This window comes from Phyllostomus discolor, chromosome 1 (genome assembly GCF_004126475.2).
Source record: "Phyllostomus discolor isolate MPI-MPIP mPhyDis1 chromosome 1, mPhyDis1.pri.v3, whole genome shotgun sequence".
In the NCBI taxonomy this organism is placed as follows: Eukaryota; Metazoa; Chordata; class Mammalia; order Chiroptera; family Phyllostomidae; genus Phyllostomus; species Phyllostomus discolor.
Window position 1 is genome coordinate 49,686,996 of NC_040903.2, and position 15,373 is coordinate 49,702,368.

General features: G+C 36.2%; 1 protein-coding gene across 2 annotated transcripts in view; it reads left to right on the top strand.

The window, feature by feature from the left end:
- The window catches only part of BMP2K (BMP2 inducible kinase), a 124,629-nt gene that overhangs the window by 85,032 nt on the left and 24,224 nt on the right, over positions 1–15,373 (top strand). For both annotated transcript variants that reach the window (XM_028507648.2, XM_028507650.2), the window contains exons 11-14: positions 2,637–2,842; positions 4,067–4,165; positions 5,031–5,218; positions 10,032–10,189. In XM_028507648.2, coding sequence (XP_028363449.1) covers positions 2,637–2,842; positions 4,067–4,165; positions 5,031–5,218; positions 10,032–10,189 — 651 coding nt within the window. The remainder of the gene's footprint in view (positions 1–2,636; positions 2,843–4,066; positions 4,166–5,030; positions 5,219–10,031; positions 10,190–15,373) is intronic.

A 15,373-nucleotide genomic window follows, 5' to 3' on the forward strand; every position in this document is an offset into this window, starting at 1 on the left:
TTTTTACTTTTTTGGGTTGGAGATTCTATTGGTCAATTATGTATCAATGCCCTTTGGTCAAAGACCACTAGGAACACACTGCAGTTGAACAAATGAGTTTATAACTCACATACCATGGGAATCTGTGGGACTGTGTCAGTAAGATGATGTTTGAAAAGCCTTATTAAAGGATATGCCCTCGTTGCAGGTAGTTTTGGGAAGGCTTTAAGGAAGGGGGGCTTTGCTGTGGATGGAAGCATTCAGGAGGGTGTATAGTATCGTTAGGTATCTTAATAAATCTTACCCAGGAAGAGGGAAGCGAGGGCCTCGGTGAAGAAGCAGCACTGAGTCATATTAGGCAAGATAGGGAGAGATTTGGTCATGTCTGTGGTTTGGACGATGGTCCTGATTTTGTTGGTGCTCAGACATGATCATAGAAGTCTGATGTGCTATCCATTGCACCAGAGCAACCTCAGACATAATTACAGAGTGGTCTTGTTGTCCTGACCCATCATGGTCACAGAGTGACTTTGCCTGATGGTGGTGCTTTATGAAATTGTGTTCCTCTGGTGAACACCAAGACCTAGCTGTGAGTGTTAGGCCTGTTCCCCATGTCAGGGCAGTGTTTCTCTTATATGCTTCCAGCCTAAGCTGGAAAAATAATACTGTTTTCTGCCATGTATACCGAAAGTAATACACAGATCTATTCTTTTAAGATATTGAGACAATACAAAATTATTCAGAGAAAAATGTAAAGGTCTCCCTTCTTTTTCTTCCCAGATTAAACTTGAAGTAGCTTAGTGTACATCCAATATTTGCTATTATTAATAGTGTCAGGGTAAACATTCTTATAACAGATTTTTGATTTACATGCTAGAGCATTTTTCTGAGGAGATGTTGAAAAGTATACTTAATCAAAACTTGTTAGATACTGCCAAATTGCTATCCAGAAAGACTTCACAATCTACACTGCCATCAGCACTGTGAGTGCCCTTTTGTCCTGTCTTTGTTAACACATGACGATGTTGGTGTTTAAAAATGTTTCCCTATTGACAGGTGGAAGTTTATGTTTTAATATTCCTGATTAATAATGCTTTTTCTTATGTTTAGTGGCCATTTTTTCTCTTCTGTCGATTATCTTTTGCAATTTTTATGATGCTTTTTATATTTTTTATTGCTCCAAAGTTTTATTTTATGTATTTTGAATATTAGCTCTTTGCCAGATATATTATAAATATTTTCTTCTAGCTTATCTTTTGTCTTTAACTTTCTTTGTGAATTTACTTAATTTCTTTGAGCCTTAACTTCATCATTTGCAAAATGGGGAGTAATGCAGGAGGATTTAATGATGTCCTCGAAAGCATTGTTTTCATGTGGACTTGACGTGATATTGTTTGGGTATTGCCGGGGCTCTGTGGGCTTGGCTTGAGAACAGGGAGCTTTCTTCAGCTTGATGACGTGAAAGAAAAGTCATAGTTTATCAGATGAGAGGTGAGCCTCATGAGTTAGTTAATTGCATGTCAGTCATTGGTTAGTTTCACCCCCAGCCACACTGCTCTTCACTTAAGACATTAGAGTCCTAAAAGAATGTATGGCTGAGGAGCTTAACTTTTTAATACTCTTTCAACTAGAAACAAATACACTTAAAAGGTTAATGTTGGTTATGTCTGTGTGGTGCAATTATGGTTTTAATTTTCTTCCTTATATTTTTATAAATATTTTCAGGAGTAGTTAAAATGAACAAGCAGTTTCTTATAATTGGAAGAATTAGAAATAGTTATAAAGCTGTTGTCATAGAGGTGTCATACTTCAGGCCTAGAGAGGTTGGAGATACTAATATTGATGAAAAAGAACCCTTCTCTCCCTCTTTGAACTCTCCCTTTTTTCCCATAGGATTAAAGAGTTGCATTTGAATTTATGGTAACTCATTGGAAGAGAATATGGAAATTATAGTGTATTTTTTTTTTCTGGTGTTGTATGTGTCTTTTTCATTAATTTCAAAAATTTATTCACAGGATTTTTCTAGCGTAAAATTTATGAAGCTTACAAGTAAATATCCATTTATGCAACAGTGTTAATACATTCTCTACATAGGATTTATTGAGCATCTGTTATGTATAAGGTTCTTTGGGATGCTAAGAAATAAATCATTACCCTGTCCCTCTGAGGCTCTAGTTAGGAATAGCCATCAAGCAATTAATATGTGCAAGGCATGAAATGTTACAAACTTAGTGGAAGTATTAGGTGAAGGAATAAGGAAGAGAGATTTGAGCTCAACTTTGAAGGATAAGAATTTCATTTGGTGGAAAATAACGGAGAGAATCATTTTGTCAAAGACTCATATCAATGCATATGATTTAGAAATACAGAACAAACTGACCTGGCTGGTTTGTTCATGGAGAGATGAAGTGTGACAGATGAAATGTTTCTAAGACTTTGACTTATTCAGAGTTTTAGTTGACAAAGTTAACTTCCATGGGTACTTAGAATTACAGTAAATAATCCCTTTAGACTGTATGCTTTGGAAGTATCTGTATTATAAAATATGGATATAAATGCTTTCATTAAATGCTTATTGAAATTAAGTATTCTGAAATACAGCTGTTATATTGAAATCCATGAGTATGTTAATGTAAGTCTTTGGAAACCTCTTTTAGGAGCACTGAGACCTGGAAGTGGCCCTGAGATTTTACTGGGTCAGGGGCTCCCTCAGCAGCCTCCTCAGCAACACAGAGTACTTCAGCAACTGCAGCAAGGAGATTGGAGATTGCAGCAACTGCATTTGCAGCACCGTCATCCTCACCAGCAGCAACAGCAGCAGCAGCAGCAGCAGCAGCAGCAGCAGGATGCTTATATGCAGCAGGTCCTTCTTTTGTTACTTTAGATATGGAAATAGTGTTGGGAAATTCATGCAGCTCTTGAATGTCAGTGAATTCCTTTTCTTTTTAAATATTTTATTCTTTTAGAGAGGGGGAAAGGAAGAGAGAAAGGGATGGAGAGAAACATTAATGTGCGGTTGCCCCTCACTTGCCCCCCACTGGGGACTCAGCCCACAACCTGGGCATGTGCCCCGACTGGGAATCGAACAGGTGACCGCTTGCTTAGCAGTCCGGTTCTCAATACACTGAACCACACCAGCCAGGGCAGTGAATTCCTTTTGTTATCATGGGAGCCTGAACTCTAAATCCAAGTAAACATTTTGCTCAATTTTCTGACTGTTAAAGAATATTTTATTTGTACTCTAAGCTACTTAAGAATACTTGGCTGAAATAGTTACATCATGACTTTATGCAGATTGTTCATCTAGTCATTTGGCATCTTAAGTAAGTCCTGCAGTCTGTGATGATTTTTTTTTAGTTACATTTTGAGTTCAAATACATAGACTATAATTAGTTGTTGTGGGAAAGGTGATATTAAGCTTTCAGAAGTATATTGTCTTAGGTTTTCTTCTTATATTTTTGCCTGGGTTGGTGTGTTTGTATATGCTGGAAGCAGGCATTTAAAGTTAAAAGGGACATAGTAAAAAAAAATGACCTTAAGTTCTATTCTTTGCCTCAGCAGAGCCTGCACATTTCTGGTTTCACTGAACTATTTTAAACTTATCACTCATCATTTCTTGAAATATTTTTGAGCCAGTTCTGTGTATGGCACTTCTCATTGGTGCCTCCCTCCTCTGGTCTTGACTGACACACCCAGAGTGGAGGGTAGTTAAGTAGGTGATGGCCAGAAGACATCATTGAAGGGGAGGTGGAGGGGAGTGGGGGTTTAAGGTAGTGAGGCCTGGACACAAGTAGCTTCAGGGATCTTCATCAAGGGGCAAACATGTTTAGGTTTAGATTGCTTTGCAATATCCTTAAACTGAGCTGGAAATGATTTTAATTGAATCTGTTATGTTTCATTGATAATTTTGAAACCATTTCCAGTAAGCACATATAAGTTATAGTCACTGACCATAGCTATTTTACATTGGTGTTTGGACTCTGGAGTGTCCAAATCATTGTTATGGTAAGGTCAATACTTAAAAAAAGAAGACTGTGGCACAAAAACGGCATGAGAAATGTTGATGGATTTGTTTTTCTCATTGTAGTATCAACATGCAATGCAGCAGCAACAGATGCTTCAACAACAGTTTTTAGTGCATTCAGTGTATCAGCCACAGCCTTCTGTACCACAGTATCCTGCAATGGTGAGTGCTACATAATTTCTAGAGATTTCTCTCTGAGTATACTGTTGGAATTCACAATATGAATGGTATTATTCAGAATCACTCAAAATCAGTTCAGGTTATTTACTTACATGTATTTCATCAAAGCCAGTCATGTATTCTCAAGCAGCTTTATATTGGGCTGAACTGTAGCACCTGAATTTGGCACGTTGTAACTGACTGATAGTATTTTTCTCTTATTTCATAATATAAGGAAAATGGATCTGTTTCCTATGATCTTTTGTCATCTGTCTTTCACTTGGCAAATGCCTATTGAAGAAAAATAAACTCAAAAGAAAATTGCCTTCACTTCAGAGAATAGTTTGACCTTTCTTTTTTTTAAAAAGATTTTATTTATTTATTTATTTACTTATTTATTTATTTTAGAGAGGGAAGGGAGGGAGATAGAAAGAGAGAGAAACATCAATGTGTGGTTGCTGGGGGTCATGGCCTGCAACCCAGGCATGTACCCTGACTGGGAATCGAACCTGCAACACTTTGGTTCGCAGCCCGAGCTCAATCCACTGAGCTACGCCAGCCAGGGCCCTGACCTTTCTTTATGGTAACCATGTACTAAAAACTTTAAGCTATTCTATTGTCTTAAAATATGTAAAGGGAAATTTTTGAATCCTTCCACGTTAGCCTTAGCATCACAACCTCTTAACTGGATTTATTTTATCTTGCTGTATTTTTCTAGTAGAAAACTTCTCTTTCATATATAAGTAACTTTTTAAGTTTCTGATTTTGTTGCCAGCGTGAAAAGAGGGGACAGATTAAACAGGTGTGGGGCTGATGGGGCTTCAGTGAATTTGAGTGTTGTTTTGTATAATGGTGTTTCCTGTTTCAGATGCAGCAGTATCAGCAGGCTTTCTTGCAGCAGCAGATGCTAGCTCAACATCAGCAGCAGTCTCAGCAACAGGCATCACCTGAGTATCTTACCTCCCCTCAAGAGTTTGCACCAGCCTTAATTTCCTATGCTTCACCACTTTCAGCTCAAGTTGGAACCATATTGGACTCCTCTTCTAGTGCCAACAGGCAAGTATTTTTCCAGAGAATGCAAAGGAAATTCTTGTGAATGTAGGTGTAACTGTGGAGGAGAGTCACTCAGTGGCTCCTGAATTCCTTTAGAGCCCGTCTTTTTGTATAGTGCCCCCTTTTCTCTTGCTACTTCTCTCTTCTGTTCCCTGTACATCCCCATCCTTCCTTGCATTTTTATTAGTTAATTTGACTAACTGCTGTTTGTAGAAAAGGCTAATTTAGCAGCACCCAGCAGCTACTACTTTATTAATTTAAAAAAATAATCCTTGTAGATAAGTTAATTTAACTTTTTTTTTTTTTTAAAGATTTTATTTATTTATTTTTAGAGAGGGAAGGGAGGGAGGGGGGTAGAGAGAGAGAGAGAGATAGAGAGAGAGAGAGGGAGAAAGAGAGAGAAAGAGAGAAAGATCAATGTGCGGTTGCTGGGGGTTATGGCCTGCAACCCAGGAATGTACCCTGGCTGGGAATCGAACCTGGGACACTTTGGTTCCCAGCCCACGCTCAATCCACTGAGCTACACCAGCCAGGGCTTTAATTTAACTTTTTTAACTTATACATTATTGTTTTCAGTTAATTTGATATTTACTTATAAAGTGGTCTAATTTGGTTTAATTTATACAGTTGACAAAAAATTGTAATGTGGCATTTGGTTCCTTTTTTTTTTTTTTAAAGCAGAGAACTTTTATTTTTTTTTATTTATTTATTTTTAGAGAGGGAAGGGAGGGAGATAGAGAGAGAGAGAAACATCAATGTGCGGTTGCCGGGGGCCGTGGCCTGCAACCGAGGAATGTGCCCTGACTGGGAATCGAACCTGCGACACCTTGATTCACAGCCCGAGCTCAATCCACTGAGCTATGCCAGCCAGGGCTTGGTTCTTTTTTAAAATGATATGATGCAGCAAGCTCATTGTTGCTGTAACATAGGTGGGAAACAGTATACTCTGATTATTCAGATACATTGGTTAGTAGGGTGATTTTTCATGGATAATTTATATTGAAAACATTATAATAAATGAAAGAATTGTGATACAGATTTTCTCAAACTTAGATTTGATATAAGGAATGCTTTAGGATTTTGTAGTTAAGAATTTATTGACCATTATTCATAATATGTTTAGATATGTAGGAGGAAGTAGCTGTTAGAGCTTTGGTTATTGGAACAGCAAATAAGTTTTCATACAGCACTATCTCAGGGTTTGAAACATTAGGTGGGAAAAGGTACATACAAGCTTTAGCTGGGAGTTAGACATGTGTAACAGAGACATTAGTAGCATACTTGTTCATCAAGCGTGTCAAGACAGACTTAAAGTATGTAGCTTGTTTTAGTAAACCTTACAGCCAGTGTGTGTTGTGGGGGAGGGGGCCATGGGAGGGAGGGAAGAAACAAATGGATGTTATTAAATGCTCTCTACAATCAAAAATTAAGTATATGAATTAAGACCAGTATGTCTAAGTGGAGAGCAGGTCATAAGGTCGAAGCTTGTTTAAAGATCCAGATCTTTAGAGTGTTTGCCAAACTCTATCATTTGTGTAGTTATAACTTTTTTTTTACCCACATAGTGCTTTTTTCTCTAATAAATAAATAGCATTATTGTAAATAATAACACTTAAACAAATAACATTATACATTTTAAACAGATTAAAGCACTAAAATATAATCTATGAAATGCAAGTACCACTCTAATAAATTTGCAAAAAGACATACCTGGAAATAAGTCCTCTAGGGATGAGAATGGAATAATTTTATTTGTCATTAAAAATAGGATATTCTGCTTGATATTATTTAGTTTAAGAGACTATTGAAGATACATTAATTAGATTGATATTTTTCTTTTGATGTTAACTAGCATCAAAAATGCCAATTTTGTTGAGTGCATATGGTTGGAAAATGAAAAACTAAACTGTAATCTCTGGTAGAGCATATACTTACATATTCTTTACAATACTTTGTATTCTGAAGGATTACAACCTTTGGAAGTAAAGCGTCACTGATAAGAATGGAGCCATGAATGTTAAATTCATGAGAGAATTCATGTTAGTGTTCCATAGCGTATTGTTATCTAAACTTCTGATTGGTCATAAAGGAAGATGAGTATCCGGAGATCTGAGACACACACACAAACACCAAGGTGCTGGTGCCTCTAATTCACGTAATTACCACAGCACTGTCTACTTAAATCTCATCTCTGGTGATAATTGTTCATGGAGTCATAGTATGGTATGTTAGATAAGAATTTTTCTATTTTCTGTATAATTTTAAAATTAAAAATACTTTTAGCATCCAAATTATTTTGCATATCTCAGTTTGGGACACATTGGGTTGGATATCTGTGAAAGTGTTTAAGACTTGCTTTTACTCCACTCCTGTGATGTTGTGCATGGGAGGATGGTGCAGGAGAGGGGCAATGATTAGATGGGTAAAACCAATTACAAACTTGGCAAATCAACGTTAGGAACACAGAACTTCCCACAGGAACACTGTTCCAGTCACGCTTGGTGCCTCAGTGCTACTTCACTGTTACTGTTCCTATTTAATATCAGCCTTTATACAAAGGATTATATGTTGAGTAGTATCTATTGTAACAATTTAAAAGGTGATTGTAAGCAAATATTCCTGCTTATGACTAAGTTAGTGGAAGAAGAGAATTGGGTTTAAATGTTGTGCCCTAACTGTGTAAGGGATGCTTGAGTAGAAGATGGGAAAGCAAATAGTTCCTCAGACAGAGGGAAAGGGTCACGCTGTCTTGTTGAGCATTATTATTTTCTTTTATTTCTGACTTAATCTTCTGCTAAGATTTCTACCCTCCACTGTGTTTTACTACAGCTTTAGTAAGAATATTGGAGAGTATTACTATGTTGTATTCAAATAATAGTTAAAACATCTATGCATATATTATCTATGATACAAGTCACCCTGTGTGTTAGTTATTTGTTGCTACATGATAAATTATTGTAAAACTTAGTGGTTTAAAACAATGACAGACATCTCACACACTTTTCTTTGGATCAGGACTTTAGGAGTAGCTTAGTTACCTGGTTATGTGCAGGGAAGGGCCTCTCATGAGGTTGCAGTTACCATGTTGGCTCTGGCTGCAGTCAGCCGAAGGCTTGCCCGGTACTGGATGATCTGTTGATAAGATGGCTCACTCATGGCTTTGGGCAGGAGGCCTCAGTTCTGTGCCAGTGGATCTCTCCAAAAACCTGCTTAAGTAGTCTCCTTAGTAGATCCAAAGACTATTTTGAACAGGGAACCAGTTATTCTGGTTTCTCCCAGAATGAGGGGTCCAAAAGAAAGGGTTAGAAGGAATCTCCAGTGCCTTTTATGATCTAGTCAAACACTGGCCATTTTTCAGCCATATTTCATTTGTTAGAATCAAATCACTGATTCTAGATCACAATGAATGGCAGGGGATTTGGTTCTGCCCTTGGAAGGGTAAAGTGTCAGAGAACTTGTAGACATATTTGAACACTTGTTCACCCCTCCCCCACTGCACCCCTCCCCCACTGCAGCCCCACTGAGTTACATTCTACCAAGAAGAATCCATAATTCACCCCAGGAGGAGGATAATTCAGGTAGGGAATCAGAATGTTCTGAAAGGGATTGGCAGGCAGGAGGGAAATGCCCTTTTTTCTTAGAGTTTGGAAGGTCCTTAAAGATAGTTTTGAAGTTAGAGATGGGAATCTGTCACATGAAGGCAGGCTTAAACTTTGGTGTTTGGTGCATTCCCAGAGTGAGTTCTACTCAATTATAGTTATAATCTTATTGGGGAATTACTATGTTTATTTTCCTCTAGCTCTCAGTGACCGTTTAAGAATTTCATTCTTGGGTCAGCTATACTGAGGGCGCTTGGACTAGGGGATAAAACAAGCAACTTTTGCCCTCTCTCCCCCTTAAGACATGTGGAGACAATGGCAGTCAGCTCCCAAGGGACAGGTGAATTTGAGGGGATGTCAAGGCTTGCAAAATAGAGATTCTTCTTTGGAAGCATGTAGAGATTGTGCCTTCATTACCAATATTAGAAAATTTGGATCTCAGTTAGAAATGAATTTGACAACTTTGTTACATTACCTTATTCCTTGCTATATTTGCAGGCTGAATTGAAGGGAGAGGTACCCAGGGATTCTTAGGTTCAGGAGTCTTTAGACTTTCATCTTCTCTTAAAAGCCAAGAGACCTATTAGATAACTTTCAAAGAACCAGTGGTCCCAGGCTTCAGACTATAGAGACTTCAAATAACACGAAAGATTTAAACAGAAAATAACCTTCATGTGTTTAGCTAATTCATACAGCAATCTAGCAGTCAATCACTTGTTGATAGCTACATAGAGAATGCTTTTGTCAAAAGGAAAGTTATTGTGGTTTCTCAACCAGGACATAGGATCACCTAAGTAGTGATTATAAAGTGGTAACTGATATGGCTATTGATTTTCCCTTTAAGGCTTGTTCACTATGATAATAATAGTTAATAGTTATTGAGCGCTTACTATTATATTTTTTACCAGACACTGTTCTTTTTGCTTTACATGCATTAAATCATTTAATCTGCTCAGTGATCCTATCAGGTAGACAATGTTACTCCTGTTTTATAGATGAGGCTGGGACATGGAGAGGTTAAGGTACTTACCCAAGTGTATATAGCTAGTGCACTTATGGAGCCTGCTCACATCCCAGGTGGTCTTTCCCTCAATCCATGTCCTCATCTGCCATCTCCATCATAATAGAAGATCCACTTTTGTAAGCATTTATAAAGTATGGCATTTAAAAATTCAGCTCTAATGTTTTTCTTTTTCCTCTCTTAATTATTACTCTAGGTCAGTTGCTGATAAAGAGGCAGTTGCAAATATTACAAATCAGAAGAACATCAGTAACCCACCTGATATGTCAGGGTGGAATCCTTTTGGAGAGGACAATTTCTCCAAGTTAACAGAAGAAGAACTGTTGGACAGAGAATTTGACCTTCTAAGATCAAGTAAGGGACACTTGAAGGCTTATTTTGCCTCACAGTAAAATAACAGCTCTATAATTATTCAGCAAGGCCAAAGACTGTTTTAAGGGGGTAAATAGAAAATTCTTTTTGTGCATTTGAGGGCAAAAATCAGGCCACCTTCTTTTATACGTACTCTAAAACTATGCTGTGTGCACTGGAACTCAATTGCTTGGTAGTAGCTATTAAACCCAAGATTGCTGCTAATACACTGGTTCCTAACACTTAAATATATTGCATATTTTTGAATGTTAAGTTCAGAATATCTCCAAAACATGGAAAATTAACATTCAAATAAAAACAGAGACATTAGTATCTTGCCTTATTAATAGTCATTTTGCAGCTCTGTTTTTGGCACACTCAGTAGAAGATATTGTGAGTCTGAGATGCCCTTTGAAAGTGCCTGAAAGAAAATATGGGCTACTACATTATGTTAATGTTTTGTAATGCCCTTTTAATGAGTGGTGACGTAAAAGGGTTGCTGTGTTGTCCTGATATGGCAAAAGTTAAATAAATTCTTTTCCACTTTAAATCAGCTATCTCACTGTTTTTACTTGGAATCATTGCCTTTTCTTAAACTACCTAAATATGTGTTAATCCCCGTCATACACATTAGAAGAGTTCCTTTCAGGAAAAGGGGCCTGTGGGCTGTTTTGAGGAGGTTGCCGAATAGGAGCAAAAAGCTTATTTCTGGAGTGTGTAGATAATTTTCAGGTTTCTGAGGGGGTGGGGTGTGTACACATGTGTACACACATCCAAGTGCATTCACCCATTTTCGCATGTGAAGAGAAGATCTTAGTGGTCCCTAGTTATCTTTCCTACTCTCTGCTGTGCTTTAGGTAACTGCCCTTTGAGAACATTTATTAGATGAAATGCCTTGTTCTGAATTGGTATATACTTTATGTAAAATTTTAAATGTCCTGCATTCATGTAAGAATAGTTGTTTAGATTTGAATTTGTATTTTACATATTGGTTATACAATTATCAAAAATTAAATTGGTGATTAAATGCAGCTATAAAATGAGTTCTGAGCCTTTATAAAGGTTTATTCACTTTGGTAAAACCAATCTTACCCATATGTTTTACAATTTTTTTTTAACCACAACTTTTTTGTTTGACATTTTTCCTGCAATTTATGTTAAGTGACCTCAAAAGCAAGGGTTTTTTTTTTTTTAATAAGAGATAAGGTTTTTTTTAAATTTTATTTATTTATTTTTAGAGAGGGAAGGGAGGGAGATAGAGAGAGAGAGAGAGAAACATCAATGTGCGGTTGCTGGGGGTTATGGCCTGCAACCCAGGCATGTACCCTGGCTGGGAATCGAACCTGGGACACTTTGGTTCCCAGCCTGTGCTCAATCCACTGAGCTGTGCCAGCCAGGGCAAAAGCAAGGTTTTAAAAAAGGAAACAAAGTATCTCTTTTGGGGGGTTGGCAGGGAGACAGGGTATAACCAGAACATTATAATTTATAGGGTTATTTTTAAAGCAATAGGAAAAATTAAAATACTCATTTTAATGTTTTCTGACCATGATAGTAACAAGTGGTTTGCTAACTCAGTGTTTTCTTACTCCTTGGGTAAAAAGCTCCTTTTTGAAAAAAACAATTTATAGAATGGGTAAAGAATTCCCATTATATTGGCCTTATAAAAATATGTTATTTTAAGCTTTATAGAATTTGTAATGACACCCAAGTTTTATTTGCTTCATATAGGCAAGAATGGCATATAAATCTTCATGTATACAGAGTTTCATGAACACTGGTTTAACTTAAATTCTTAAGCTAAAATTCTTAATGGGCTATTTGCTTCCAATGTCAGGGTCAGATAAGAGGTGCAATTTGTGTATGTATTTGTGCACATGTGTATGGTAGAGAGAGTTCAGACTCCATTTCGGTGTTAATTAGGCAAGATATTAAGTCCCAAGTGAAAGTGCAGGGGGAACTCTATGTGAAGGTCAGACGTGCAGCAGCTCAGCCATTTGGAAGACTGCCTGGATGGTGCCTGAGTTACAGAAGTCGCTGTCACAGGCGGATGCACTGAAATTGGCACATCACACCAGAAAATGGGAATTTTAATCCCTGACAATGCCATTTAACTAGGTTGTAATCTCATTCAAATCACTTAACTGCTGTGACATTTCCTCATGTAAAAGTTGAGTGTAATGATGCTTTTACCTCATAGGGTTCTCAAGAAAATGAAATAAGATAATGTCTTTAAAGAGTCTGGGCGTTCAGTAAAACGCTGCTTCCCCTTTTCTCACCTTCTGTATAAGTCTTTATGCTCCAGCCTATGAACTTATTGCCCTTTAACCAGCATTTAAGAGTATATTTAAACTATCAGTTTTCTGAGCTAGCAATTAATAAACCAAATTAGAAAGGACTTTGTGTGCAAACACAATATCAAGAGTGACAGGTAACAGCAAGGAAGGAAATGCAGAAAAATGTCTGTTTTTCCCTTAATAACTGATAGTCATAATAATGGTGTTCAAGAAAGGTGAAAGAAATGTCTTTAATCAAGTATATAAAGAAGTCAGCAACATATAGAATATAATTTAGAAAGTCTTCCTCCCAATATTTTGCTAACTGTAATATTCAGTCATCTCTAGCACTCTTTCACTCATAAGCAATGAGATAGCTAATATTTGATCTAGTTGATAGATCAAGTTTAAATTACACTGATGGGCTGAAGACTTTTTCCAGAAACTTAAGAGTTTCTGTAGAAACAGTGTAGTAATGAAAGTTGATTGTTGGTTTCTCTATCTCTCTCTAACAACTTTCCCAAAATGAATAAATACATCATTGATGTATTTGACATATTAAATTCTTCTTTTCCCTCCCTCAGGCAGTTATGTATCACCAATTTTTCAAGGTCTTTGTGAAATAATTTATATTTGGTTTATGAGAAGCTTTCCAGTGAGAAACTGAATACCTTTTTGTGTAGTCCTTAAAAATATAGCCATTGACATTTAGTTATTGTTCACAATAATACATTCTTATTTTAGGTTTTAGTTTTAAAGTGGTACATGGCTATTTACTAAAAAAGAAAAGAAAAAGGATATGGTATCTAGGAAATACTTTATGTGTATTAATCCAGAAGGTAATTTTAAAATAACATATTTTGAGACATTAAAATTTTAAAATATATTCCAAAATCATAACAAAAACTGTTATTTAGTGATCTTGAAGAAAACAGTTGATTCCATATTCCAAGTAGCAAAGGGATTTAGCATGTAAAGTAAACCAGATCCTCCTTTCTTTTGCATTTAGTGTAACTGAATGTTATTTATGGTTCTGAGTTTTTTTTACCTGTTCCTATTTAAGACCAAAACATTAAATCAGAATTAGAGAATTATTAATAAAGCTGGTCTCAGTGAGATTTTAAAAATTTAAGTTTATATTTTTTATTGTCTATTGTACCAACACATTCAGATTAGTATGTAAACTTTAGAAATGTAATTGTCACAATATTTAACATATTAAATGCTAATTAGAATACAGACGTTTCCTTTGGGAAAATGTTTAACTTGCATTTGTTCAAATAGTTGTGTAGCTCTACATGTTAATTAAAAATAATGAATGGAATTTTTTGTTGATGGTGGATTTATTGTTTTTTCTTTCAAATTACATCAAAGCTAAAAGAATAGAAGAAACCAGACTGTGGCTGTTTTGCAAATTCTACTTAATGTGTTATTTTTCTGTGAAGCCACAGAATAAAATGTATATAAACATCTGCATATATAATTTGTTGTAAAATATTAACTCTCATCAGTTTAAGCTAATTCAGACCTATTAAGTTTCCTTCGGAACAGAATAACAGAAATCTTCTCATGTATTAGAACAGTTTCAAAAATATCAAATGAAGAGTGTACTTTTAAACCTTATTTATTAACCTGACTGTTCAAGCTATTATTCATAATAAGCTACTGAATTAATGTTTTAGAGTAATTAACTTTTCTGATGGTAGATTTTATGGAATATACTTTGATTCTAGCATTTTTAAATCCTGAATTTTTGCCACCTATGTCAATTAAAATTCTTGAAAAGATACTTCCTTTATTCACCAACACAATTCTTTTGGGAAGGCAGGAAGAGGTAAGTTCTTATACTGAAAAAAATCAAACAAAAGTTTTGCTCTGATGTGAAAAAAACTAGTCATTGGAAAATGGAACTTAAATATACTTTAGAGGTCACTCTGTATTTGAAAAGTAATGCTGCATAACATTTCATTAGTTTTTATTTGTATATAATAGATCATATAATCGATCATTTACAATATTAATATGTGTATTTATCTTGTATTTTGTGCCCTGTAGCCAGATGATCATGCGAACTTTGGAAATCTAAATGACCTTTTCTAAATCTTCCATGGAAAAATTAATTCTGTGTTTTGTGGAACAATGAGATATCCTGTTATCTGTTTTGAGATAATTGGATAAATGGACTTTGCATTAAACGATGTCTCCATATTTCTAGTTATGGGGACCCCCTATATATAAAATATTAGTTTACTCCTATATGATAATGTTTTTACTCTTATCATTACTATATGGTGCTTATTTGTACATTTACCATGAATTCACCCACTAGTGTGCGAGGATTTAAAGAACCTTAGTGGTAACTTTGCGGTTTTATATTCTGGGTACCATTGGTACAGTGGTTTATAAACCTGATGATTATGTGAAAATGTGGATTCCCAAGCACCCACCTAGATATTCTGCTTCATTAGGTCTGTGGTAGGTTCCCGGTAACTACCTCTTATACAGGAATCCTGGCCATTACAAATTGATGCAGGTTTAGGAAGGAAGTCTGGTCCTGATTTACACCTAAGTACCTATGTACTCTATCTTTATTTTCAAGAAATGAGGCCTCTTGGGTTGTGGTATGCCGTGGCTGTCACTGTGAGCCAGTCTCTCCATTTGTTTTTCCCCACCCCTGTTCTTTCCTTTGTCCTCTCTCTCTTATGCACCAGAATTTGGGAAATGAATAACAAATGGGGGAGTCTAGGGCTCTGATGTAAGAAACAGTTTCTGGTTTTAAAGTTCCTCTACAAATGTAGTCAGGGCCTGATAATATTGGTAACCACGAGTACCCTGTGTGATTCAGTGATTTTGGGGGGCCTTTCCTTACGGTATGATTATGGTTTCCCACTACAATAAATTAAAGATTCTTGGT